Raw genomic sequence first — 12529 nt, forward strand, 5'->3', positions numbered from 1 at the left:
TACTGAGAGCCGGGGAGGCGGGGAAAAGGGCCCGGGCCAGAGCAGTTCCGGTGGCGAGAGGGCGGGGCAAGGGCGAAGGCGGGGGCGGTGCCGCGGGTCGGCTCCAGGCGCCTCCGAGGGAGGAAGAGGAGGACACTGGGCGCGCGCAGGTGAACTCCGCCGGGAGGGCTGCGGGCGGGTGGGCGAGCAGCGAGGCCCTCGGGACCCCGACGCGGCGCAGCGGCCGGGCCGTGAGGGGAGACGGGCAACAGACGGGCCCGGCGTCCGGGCTCAGGGAGGCTGGGGGCGGGTCTGGCCTGGGTGTCCCAGCCCCTCGGGCGCTGGGGTTCCGGGCGCCGCCGGCTGCATGGCGCGGACTGGAGGAGCCCCTCTCGGGCATCTCCGCCCAAGTATTGACCCGTGCCTGTGGTCAGCAAGTTGTTGGTCCCCCGCTTCCTGCAGGCATTGTTTCCAAAGCCTCCTCTTCGCTACTCTTCGTCCAGTAGTTCGCAGTTTGCAGAGGGACTACACGCTTAGTTGTGCATCCTGGGTGTGGTACTCAGATGACCAGGAAACTTGGGATTTCAAGGCATTTGTGAGCAAAACTGCTTTCCGCGATAGATGCCAAAGCCTCCCGACCCTGCGGGGACCTCGGGAAAGTAGTATTTGTGCTGTCCTGGGAATCTGCGCAATCATATCTCTGCCTTTTAGATAGCGAGCCTTGCAGAGGCGGAGCTGACTGTTAAGTTAGGCAACCCTGAGAGGCCTGGGTGTGGCAGCCGGAAGCCAGATGTCTTGGGTTAAAATCCTGACCTGGACACTAACCAAGCCACCTTGAACCGGCCGCTGACCTCTGAGCCTGCGTTTCTGAGCCTCTCCAAGTGTGAGCATATTAGTGTCTTAGTCCAGAGGTTGTTGGAAAGATTAAATGATGTGAGAAGAGCGCAAACCTAACAGGGCCTGAAACATAACAGCCTTAATTTAAGGGATAATGAATTAAGAGGACCAGTTTAAAAAGTTAAATATTTACTGCCTTGACGCCTGTTTATGAATGCTAACATAGCCTAGAAATGTTGACATAAAGATGTGGTTCTCTTTTCCACAGCCACCTTTCCATGTTAAAACCAGTGTGCTCTCCACTACATGTGGTTGTTGGATTTTTGATGCCCTTCATTCTTAATAGACTTTTCCCAGTAACTTCAATTCCCTTGCTCGTTGTTCAAAAATATATACTGAAAGTTCTGTTAAATAAAACCGCTTCAGATAATGATGTGGAAAGTAAACAAAAATCAGGCAGAAAGAACTGGAGATGTAGGTCAGTGGTAGAGTGTGTAAGCTACCTTAGTGCAGGCTGCCTTGGGTTCAATCACTAGCACCAAAAGAAAAAAAAAAAAACCCAGAACCTTCAAGGAGCTTATGTTCTAAAGTAGAAGGGCCATTTGCTTTTCTACTATTTACTGATTTCCTGCTGTATATCAGAAGCTGTTGTAGGTGCTGAGAACACAGCAATAAACAGATTAAATCCCTGCCTTCATAGAGCTTGCATTTTATTAAAGGGAGGGAAAACAGACAATCAAATTGAGTAGTACACATATGGTGATAAATGCCAAGGAAATGTAAAGCCGTTGTTATGGTTTGTATCTTAAATGTCTTCCAGAAGCTCATGTGTCCAAGGGTAGGTCCCTGATCTGTGGGCACCATGGGGAAGTAGTGGAAACTCCACAGGTGGGAGAAAGCAGGTCACTGGGGACATGCCTTGAAAAGCATACTAGGACCCTGGCCCCTTCCTGTCTTTTTGCTTCCTTGCTGCCATGAGGTGAATGGTTTTTCTCTGCCTCATGCCTCTGTGGTGATACACTGCCTCACCTTAAGCCCAAAAGCAGTGAGTCTAAGATACCATGGACTGAGACCTCTGAAACCATGAGCCAAAAGAAACATTTCCTCCTTTTAACTTGTTTATCTCAGATATTCAGTCACAAAGACAGAAAGCTAAAGGCTGGGGATTTAGCTCAGTGGCACTCCACCTGCCTCGAAAGTGCAAGATCCTGAGTTTGATCCCCAGTTCTGGGATGGGGGAAAGAGAGCTGACACACAAGGGAAAGGACATGGAGAGAACGTAGAGATCTGCCTTTCTTATGTATATAGGATGGTAAGAGAAGGCCTTTTATCCAGTAAAATGAGATTTTAGCAGAGACTTGGAGAAAGCCAGGAAGTGAGGCATACAGACACCTGGTAGAGGAGTTTTCCAGGCAGGAGGAACAGCAAGTGCAAGGCTCTGTCACAGGAGCATGCTGGTTAGTTCATGAAGCAGCAGGAGGGAATGAAGGAAGGAAGAGAAGCTGAAGGGGATAGGGAGCAGATCATACAGGGCCTTGTAGGCCATTATAGGATTAGGGCTTTTTCTGTGGGCGAAATGGGTCAGCATGCTAACAGCTGTGTTGTAAACAGTCTGCTGTAGGGGTTGAAGGCCAAAGGTGAACACAGCAAGACCAGTTAGAAAGATGTCAAGAGTCAGGAGAAGGAGCTGTGGCCAAAGAGCCCCTTGGCGGAGTGATGTATTTCTTGGAAGATGGTGGAAGGGGCTATAAGCCAAGGAGCTCAGGTGGCCTCTGAAAGCTCGAGATGACAAGGAAATAGATTCTCTGGAACATCCAGAAGGAGCGCAGCCCTGCAGACACTTTGATGTCAGACTTCCCATCTCCAGAACTGTAGAGGATAAGTCATGTGCTACTTTTTTTTGATACCAAGAGTTGAACTCGGGACCTTGTTCGAGGCAGATGGTGGCACCACTGAGCTAAATCCCCGGCAGTCATGTGCTACTTTAAGCTTCTGGTATTTTGTTAGAACAACAGTAGGAAACTAATTCAGGCACATATTGATATTCAAATTCTGTAAAGCTTCTGTTAAGCACTTTTTACACAGCCAGCACAAACATATTCCTCATCATCTTCAGGTTCTGTATTTTAAACCCTTTTAACCTCTCTAAGGCTGTTACAGTGTTAGATCAATCACTGCTTTTCATTTTGGGTGGATTCCTCAGTCTGATGCAAATGGGAATTTATTAGCCCTGGTAACTGAAAGGCACAGTGGGTGGGAAACCTGGATGGGCACTGGCGGCGCTTCCTTGTGACTGTTGGCTCTGTTCTCTCCCCACTGTCAGCGTCATCCTTGGACTAGGGTCCACTCTCAAGATGACCACAGGGTACAACTGGGGCTGGGTGCTGCGACTGAACTATTCTGGCTCAAAGGACAGGAAGAGTTCCCAGAGCTGGTTAGTGTCCAGCAGTCTGTGACGGGGGTGGAGTCAATCTCAACCCCATTGCTTATTTACTTTACTCAGCATGGGAAAGGGAGCATTGTGAGTCCTCCCAGAAAGTCTGGGTATTAGGCAAGAGAAAGAGATTAATAACCAAGAGTCAGTTACAGCCAACAAAAAACACGTTATAATAATACTTTAAAATAACAGCTAAAAATGTTATGTGTAGAATGTTTTAATGATAAAATATTTTTCATTGCTATATGTCACCATCAAACATTCCAAGTTTTTTACATAATTCAAAGATATCTCGGAGTAAGTCTTCTAAGAAAGAGTTCACAGTCTTGGGGAAGGTGTCTTTCTCCTTTTTGCTGATTATAACACAGCAGCAATTTGGTGACCTATTTTACAGACCTGTGAGGATTTCTTCCATTCTAGTTCCAGATTCTTCATCATTCCCCATCATTAAGGCCTTAATTGCACTGAATTAGATTCTTAGTAAACTGTCTGACTTCCTCATATAAACATCTTTTTCATGTAATTATTATTTCAAGTATCTGTAATTAGCTACTTGGTTGCATAAGCAGATAAAGATGTTTAGTATTCATGATGGTTACAGATTTACACAAGCAGTCACAATTCAGAATCTTCGAAACTTGTAAAACTAAAATGTGCTTGTATCTTATGTATAAAACCAGGTATAATATTAACCAGTATATTGAATGCATTAAGAGGAAGGTAAAAATTTTTGTTGTTTTTTTTGGTGCCGGGCATCGAGCTCAGGTCCTTGCACTTGCACAGCAGGTGGCAAAACCACTGAGCTAAATCCCCAGCCCTGGAGGAAGGTAAAAATTTTTAGAAAATCAAACATTTCTGTTTCCATAAGTAATGAGTGATGGTTAAATTTTGGTTACCTGACAGATTGCTCCAGGAATAATTGATAATTTTATAATTGCCTAATATTGTTAGCAATGAGTGGTTCTGTAAAGTGCTGTGGGAGATAGGATAAAGGATCCTTAGATATAGGGTTGAGGAATGCATTCTGCATACGTTTGTTATGTAAATTTTTGACATGGCTTTATGTAGTTTTTCATGAGTTACCTCTAGCAGAGCTTTGGCTCTTATGCTGGTGATATACAGCTATGGAAACTGCCCAAAAGATTTTTGCTATTGCTTTTCGTAGCAGAAAATGTCATGTTTACCTTTTCCTTGTCCTTTAAAAAAATTTTTTTTATTTTATATTGGATGAAATCTATGATCTTATGCAGAATTTAGAAGCATCGTTTGACTCTTTACCATAACTACAGCAGCCTCTGGGTTGAGTGACAAGGAGTAAGCAACCTGAATGAGAGACTGACCTCACACCACGGATGTGAATAGATTGGGAATAGACTGAGCCTGTGCATGCAGGTATTAAAGTTTCCCAGGCTCAGCCTATCCCAGCAAGCGTTCTTTCAGCTATAGTTTAACTTCAAGAAGATAAAAAAATAAAGTGTGACATGGTGGTAATCCCCACCACTTGGGAAGCTGAGGCAGGAGAATCGCAGGCTTGAGGCCAGCTTGGACTACTTGGGCTATATAGAGAGTTCATGAGCACCCTGAGCTACACAATGGGACACTGTCACAAAAAAAACAGATGACAAAAACTAAATAGCATGATATACTGTTCCCTGTTTTACTATAATCACTGAAGTCTGTAGCTGTTGGGTAGCAGTCGGACAGTGGCATGTCCCATTCAGAAGCATGTGGCGTGAGAGCTAGAGCTGTGTTCCGTAGCCCTTTCCTGTCCTCCTGGTGTACTGCAGGGTGGAGAAGGTCTCAGAGTCTGTGGGGTCTTCTGCTTTTTCTAACTGCCGCTGAGTCCAGTGAATAGAATACAATGGATCAGCAGTTTCCTGGTGACTTTTGCCAGGGCAGTGTGAAGCAACAAAGGTAAACAAATGAAAGGTCTACAGTGTAAGTGTAGAGTTGCGAGCAGTCATGGGGGTGGGGGTGCAGGGCCGGGATGTGGCTCAGTGGTGCCACACCTGCCTGGCAAGCACAGTGTCCTGAGTTCCATTCCTGGTACCAATAAAAAAGAGATTTGTGCTGGACCAAGGATGTAACTCTTGCTAGAGGCTTGCCCAGAGCGTGCTCGAGCCCAGCCCAGGGTTTGAGGCTCAGCACTGCAGAAGAAAAAAATATCTGCTGAAAATTTAGTCAGTATCTGCACAGAAGAATCACCCGGAAGCTCTGCAAAAGACTGCCTGTCTCCCAGAGATTGTGGTTCTGTTTCTCTGCAGAGGGCCGGTGGGTCTGTATTTGTGTAAGCTCCCAGGCGACTCTAAAGAGCAGCAGAGGTTGAGACCACTAAGTTAAAGAATTTGAACATCTTTAGAAAAAGAAATGGAATGCATAATGTAACAGGTACTGGTTACAAGCTGTCAGCACTGTCAGAAAAAGGTTATTAGGGCTCCTCTGAGGAAGTGAGTGTTACTAATCTAGTCTGAACTCTCGGGTTAGGTGAAGGGGAGGAACTAGACCCTGACGCAGTGCTCAGGTAGGAAATGAATGTTAATTGAATCTGTGGCTGAATGAAGAGCCGTGCACCATTGAAGACAACCAATGCTTAGTTCATATCAGAGAAATGAAAACTGTAGCTTATTTTTAAAAACTGCCAGGTAAAAGAAAAGGACAATGTCTTGTTCACTGAAGCCCTTTCACCATTCCAGCCCAGTTCACATTTATTAGCTTGTATCCTTCGTACATTTCAAACTACAATAGTGCTCATTGTCAAGAAAATCTTTTTTATCCCCAGTCACAGAAGAAATACTAGAACTAATAGTAGCCTGGTAGTAATATAGGATCAAGTTAGCATGAGAAATAATATCTTTGAAAGTATAGTCGTTTTGCCAGTTCAGATAAGTGGAGAAAAGGTGAGTTGTATAGTAAATGGTGTCAGGGGCCAGGGATTTAGCTCAGTGGTTCCACCGCCTGCCTCGCAAGTGCAAAGACCCGAGTTCGATCTCCAGTACCAAAAAGCAAACAAACAAACAGTAAATGGTGTCAGGACAGTGGGATATCTGTTTGGAAAATGGAGCCACAGGAAATAAACTCTAGGTGGATAAAAGACTTAAATGCAGATCAAATGAGAATTTAGAAGACAACTCGGGATTTTTTTAATGTAATCTTGGAAGAGTGAAGGCCAAGTCTAGAAATTATAAAAGGAACTACTAAGCGGTAGTGTATTTTCATGAGTAAGAACCTAAACTCTGATTTCAGACCACCTGAGTTTGTTTCCATTTTTGCTTTTTATGGCTGTATGATGTTAGAACTAAAAATATCCATAAATGCCCAAAAAGATGTTTACTCAAGAAAATACATATAAAATGAGGAACTCTCTCTCATCTTTGGCCTCTCAAGTTGGCAAAATGTTACAGAAGAACTGCAGAGTGGGTGAGAAGAGCATTGCTTGCTCCTGTGTGGGTGGCGTATGTCAGTCAGTACAGCTCTTTTGGAGGGGAATCTTGAAGAGTAGCTGTTAAAAGAGCTGTCCTCTAACCCAACGCCCAGGTCCACAGATCTGTACAAGAGAAGTAACTATACACCTAGAACTACGCATGCACGAGTCTTGATACTGAGGCACTGGTTGAAGTAGCTAACAACTAATACTATAAGTGCTGATTAGTAAGAATTAACTTTTTGGCAATCAGTGAGAAAGCGATCCTTTTTTTGAAAATCCAGAGGTATCTATAATTTTACTGTGAAAACTACTGGCAACGGTTTTAGACAGTAGCCCCCCCCCCCAAATGATAGCTAGGTTGCTTTATATTAAGCAGTCATAGAGAATAACTGTTTTGTTTTGTTTGTTTTTTGAGACAGGGTCTCACGATGTAGTTCAGGCTGGCCTTGAACTCATTATATAACCCAGGCTGGCCTCCTACTTGTGGTGATCCTCCTGCCTCGACCTCCCAAGTGCTGGGGTTTCAAAAATGCCACAGCCAGCTAAAGAAGAGCTATTCTAACTAAAGATTTTTTTATATCCTTCTATTGAAAGCACATACCAACTTTTTTGCAGAATGGAAACAGACTGTAACCCCATGGAGCTGAGCAATATGTCAGGATTTGAAGAAGGCTCAGAGCTCAATGGTTTTGAAGGAACCGATGTGAAAGACATGAGACTGGAAGCAGAAGCCGTTGTAAACGATGTTCTCTTTGCTGTTAAGAACATGTTTGTCTCGAAGAGCCTGCGCTGTGCAGACGACGTGGCCTATATCAATGTGGAGACCAAGGAAAGGGACAGATACTGCCTGGAGCTCACGGAAGCAGGACTTAGGGTAACTCACTCTCCTTAGGGAAAAAAAATCTCTGCCACTTTGCGAAAAACAACCGGGGATTGGGGAGTGCGCTGGTCTTAAATGAAAACTGGACATTGGGGAGCTTCCAAAATTTATTTAAAGAAAACCTTTCCTTTCCTGGAAGTTTTTGTTAAGTTTTTGTGACAGGGTCTCACTATGTAGCCTAGGCCAGCCTCAAACTTGCCATGACCTTCCTGCCTCAGCCTCCCAAGTGCTGGGATTACAAGCGTGCACTGGCATGCCTGTCTGGTTTTTGTCAATTTTAAAGTCTTTTTTTTTTTAAGCAAAAGTATTTATTTATTTACTTTTTTTTTTTCCTAGTGCTGGGGCTTGAACCCAGGACTTCCTGCATGCTAGACAAGGGCTCCACCACTGAGCTACACCCTGGCCCAATTTTGAAATCTTTTCATCAGCATGGGGAAATTGAAGTTGTTCAGACAAATCCTGTTTGCAAGTTGTTATGTGCTTTATTCATCACCCACAAAATTTCTCATCTGCCGCTAAATGTGTCCACCCAATTTATGTCCTCTGCCGTCATGTGTTCATTCACACAGTCTGTGTCCGGCTCTCATCTCACAAATGTCTCTTCTATTAACACAAGACGCACGCTTGGCTCCCTGTTTTCCAGCTCTCAGATCAGAATTAAATCCGAGCAGAACATTCCACCCTGACATTTCCAGCAGTGTCCCCTGGCCCTTTATTGTGGGTATCTCTTATTATAAGTGAGCCTTTCTAGACAGAGAGGCCTTTGCATATTCTTTAAACCAGAATCTTAGCTTTAATAATAGAAAACAATGCCTGAGAGCAACTTTAAAAAGAAAAAGAAAACTTGTATTATGAAGAACTTATTGAACAAAGGGATAGCTATTAGAAAATCATTTTAACATTACTAACCAATCTTCGGTCTTGCTCAGAGACACGTGACTTTTCCTTGTACAGATAACCATAAGGTAAAGAGCAAGGCCTAAGAAAGTACGGACATCACATGATATTGTGTTAACAAATACATGGATTTCACTGATTCTCTTTGCTTCAGATGAGTCACAGGTGCTGGATGCTCCTTGAAAAAGCAGATTTCAAGGCCAGCATCTTTACTGCTCCCAGCCCCTCACAATTGTCACCTAGGTAGCTGCTTAGCTTCCAGACTCATACTTGAATTCACCAATTTTTATCCACTCCTTTCAAAAAAATCCTAATTTGTACTGAAAGCTGTAGGTTATCATATATAGAAATAGTTAAATCAAATTTAGAGGTCGGTGACTACAGTCAGTTTATTCTGTATCACATTGGCTAATTTTGAGGTGGCTCAGTTCTGGTAGATTCAGAAATCTTAGACATAGGTGATCTCGGGTGAGTCAGTTGCTCTGAGTCCCTGCTTCTTCATAACCTGGAAATGAGAAACTAAAAAGGATTTGGGGGATGACTGTAGAACTAAATGACCTAGAAAGACTTGGATCGGCCGTAAAACCTGGCATGTAGAGGTACTCGAACATTTGTCTTTCAGTCTGATTGCCGTAACATTTATTGAGCAGCTATCCTGTGTCAGCAGTTGGAATTGAAGCCATGAATAAGATGTGGTTGCTGTCCACCCGGAAGATCACAGTAGCAGGGATCAGAGAGGGCCAGACAGAGCTGTACTGCACAGAAGCAAGCTGGAGCAGCATGGAGCTAATGAGGTGCACTCATTTTCCTTGGGTGTCTGCCTCTGCTTTTCATTTAACAAGAAGTACTCAGCTTCTATTTCTAACATGAACTTGCATTTTCGATGACTTAAGTAGAAGTCATTGGACTGAGGCCGTAGTTCGGTGGTAACACGCTTGCATAGCATGTGCAAGGCCCAGGGTTCAATCCCCAGTACCAAAAAAAATAAGTAGTTGTTAAAACGTAAAATTTCTATAGGAAGTGTACAAGTTTTAGTCAAGTCAATAAAAGCTAAATTAATTCTGTCCTGTAGTATGCAGGTGAACCGTGATATATCTTATAATCTTGTTAGAAATAAAAGCTTTAGCTATGTTTTAAGGGAAAAAAGTCCCAGATTAACATTCCCTTTTATGTCATAGATTGAGCATTTGTTAGTATTAGGTGAAAGTGGCCTTTAACATTACTAATTATAAAGCTAAGTAGTTACTAAAACTAATAAACTAATTATTAAATATAAATGAAACTATTATCTATTAAAACGAATTAATTGTTAAAACTAAATTTCCAGGCATAATTTCTAGAATTCGTTATGAAAGAAGTTTAATGATAAAAATTATGAACTAATATTACCTGTTACAGCACCTTAATGTAGTAGACCCTCAGTGCATATATAAATAGGGTATAAATAGGGTAACAAATAGAGGTATGTTTTGTAATAGGAAAATGAAATACTGTTTTTGTATCAATTTTAAATTTCCTCTTGATCCCTCTTAAGAGCAGAAATGGGTAAATCAAACCTTTTACATTTTGAAGAAAGCATTCTACAGGAGCATTTTGCTAGTGGTTTTCCTGTATTATGTGTTATAAGTTTTGTAAATACAAAGGTTGTGTAACATGTGCCTGTTATGCCTGCCAGTTGAGGACCATTGACTCACTGTTACATTTCTCTCGCACAGGTGGTAGGGTACGCGTTTGACCAGGTAGAGGATCATCTGCAGATGCCCTACCACGAAACAGTCTACTCACTGTTGGACACGCTCAGCCCTGCCTACCGGGAAGCATTTGGAAATGCACTCCTCCAGAGATTGGAAGCTCTGAAAAGGGATGGACAGTCATGACTAAGCCTTTTCCTTTAGAGGGAGCTGCAGCTGGTATAGAATGTGGACATAAAACTTGAAATTCTTGCATACGATCATAGTAGAAAATGCACCTTTGGTTTTGTGTGCTTATCACTTGCTTCACATGTGGGCTTTTGACTCAGAATATTGACTAATGAGTTGTCTTAGTTTCTGATTCATTAAGGGAAGTTTGAGGCCATTACTATGATACCATCATTAAGACATTTAAATTTCTTCATTTGGATTCTCTGCATTTCAAAACCTAATCAGTATTTCATTCTCCTATTACAGGGCTTCAATGCTGCCAGCACTCTCTTTTACATAGGAAATTCTAGATTTGCACAGTAATATAGGAATTAGAATTACCTAACTTCAAACTTGGATTCAGCCTGCAATATCGGGTTTACTGCTAGCGTGGACTGACTTTGTAGTGATTATTTTGGTACTAGCCTTATTGGAAACGAACTATCAACGAGTTTCCCCTGCACAAATTTTGAAATTCACTGTTTCACCTCATCTATTTATATTACAAATATGGATTGAAAAGTGAATTACTTGCATATGATTAACTAGTGTTAAATGAAAAACAGGGACTGAAATAGTTCTGTATTATTTGCCACAACCAGCCAGCTAAGCAGAGAACAAACTGTTAGCAAATGAATGTAAAAATTACTCATTTCCAAGAGCTCTAAGCACATAACTAAGCACAGGGACAGGCTCCATCCTCAACAGAAAGCATCCTCAGTGTGCGAGACTGCAAAGGAAGAAGAGTCTGGTTTCCTAGAAAACAATATTCTGGCCTGTGTCGGTTCTTACTCCGAATGTCTGTTTACATAATGCACAGTCTATATTCAGAAAGTATTTTTGCTTCCACGTTTCCTTTCTATAATGTAGGGCTTGGTATTCCCACAGACCCTCCTCCCCGACAGACAGCGCTCTGCCTCCTGCGCTGCGTACAGTGTAATGTGAGTGTGCTGTGTGGGTTTCAGACCAAAGGATGAGTGAAGCATTCAGAAACTTCATATTTGGAAAAGAGATACTCTGTATTTTATATTTTATTACAGTACTGATATTTATAAGCTTAATAAACTTAACCACACTGCTGCATGTTCTCAAGTACATGTTGAACAGTACAGATTGAGAAGTTGTTTTCTTAATCACCGAAAGCAACTGCTTCAGAAATACTGAACCTGCAATTCTGCGCCCAGACACACCTTCATAAATTTGTCATCTACAGGTCCTTTTGTGATTATTTTTGGAAAATAGACATTTTTAGGCTCTGAGCTCCTTCGAGGGCTGGAAGTGCAGCTCGGTGGTGGAGGGCTTGCCTGGCATGTGCAAGCCCCTGGGCTCAGTCCCCAGCACGGGAAAGAAGAGAAACGATCAGGTAGAACAGAGCAAGCTGGAGTTCAGTTTGCATTGCTGTTCCTTGTTGCATCTCATTAGAACGCTTTCTGTTTGTTAACACGTTCTGTCTCAGCTTTGTTTTCAGATGCCCAACCCTTTGGGCAGTGAAGTCTAACCAGGTCGAACTTTCTCATGCTCAATCTCAGGCTAACTGTAAATGATATTTGTAAAGTTTGAATAAAATTCTGCTTATTCATATTTGAGTTAAGTATGAAGAAAAATCACTTGTAGCTGTAAAAATTGAAATTGTTTTGCGATAAATGATTGATTGCAAGAGCTCCTGTTTCCATGTTCTTAATTCTGCATGGTTATATTTTTATTTAGGGTGAAATGAGTTACTCTTTTCATTACTATATAAAACTGCACATTAAAAACTTCATTTTACCTGTATGTACTGTTTAAATAATTTAACCAGATAAATTGAGCCTTGATTTCACTTCTAAAGCAAAAAGAAAAAGCATCCTCAAGTCACAAATCAATAAGAAAAAAAATAAAATAAGAAAGAACAGTGAGCAAATAAGAGCTAGCAACTCCAAAAAAAAGATGTTCAGTGACTTAAAAGATGTTTTTTTAAAAGAGATAATTCTCATCATCCTTTATTTTTTCACGTTTTCTGCATTAGCTTGTGTGTACTAATTAATGGGGAATGTGGGGCTGGGGTGTAGTTCAGTGGGAGAGCTCACACTTAGCATGCGAGGGGTCCTAGCTTCAAACCCCAGCATCATACAGGAGAGGATGGGGGAGGGGTGCCGGAAGTGGGATTTGAGCTGAAGAGCATTTCTCTCCAGCAA

The 12529-nt window shown here is 42.4% G+C and overlaps 1 protein-coding gene across 1 annotated transcript; it reads left to right on the top strand.

Moving 5' to 3' along the window:
• The first annotated feature begins 61 nt into the window (after nucleotides 1-61).
• Gskip (GSK3B interacting protein) lies at nucleotides 62-12014 on the top strand. Its single transcript, XM_004836992.3, has 3 exons — nucleotides 62-149; nucleotides 7293-7551; nucleotides 10170-12014. The coding sequence occupies exons 2-3, from the start codon at nucleotides 7294-7296 to the stop codon at nucleotides 10329-10331; spliced, it is 420 nt and encodes a 139-aa protein (XP_004837049.1). The 5' UTR covers nucleotides 62-149; nucleotide 7293; the 3' UTR covers nucleotides 10332-12014.
• The last annotated feature ends 515 nt before the right edge of the window (nucleotides 12015-12529 follow it).

The sequence above is a fragment of the Heterocephalus glaber genome, unplaced genomic scaffold (assembly GCF_053883595.1).
Source record: "Heterocephalus glaber isolate CG9 unplaced genomic scaffold, H.glaber_assembly_v1.0 deba00001608, whole genome shotgun sequence".
Classification (NCBI taxonomy): domain Eukaryota; kingdom Metazoa; phylum Chordata; class Mammalia; order Rodentia; family Bathyergidae; genus Heterocephalus; species Heterocephalus glaber.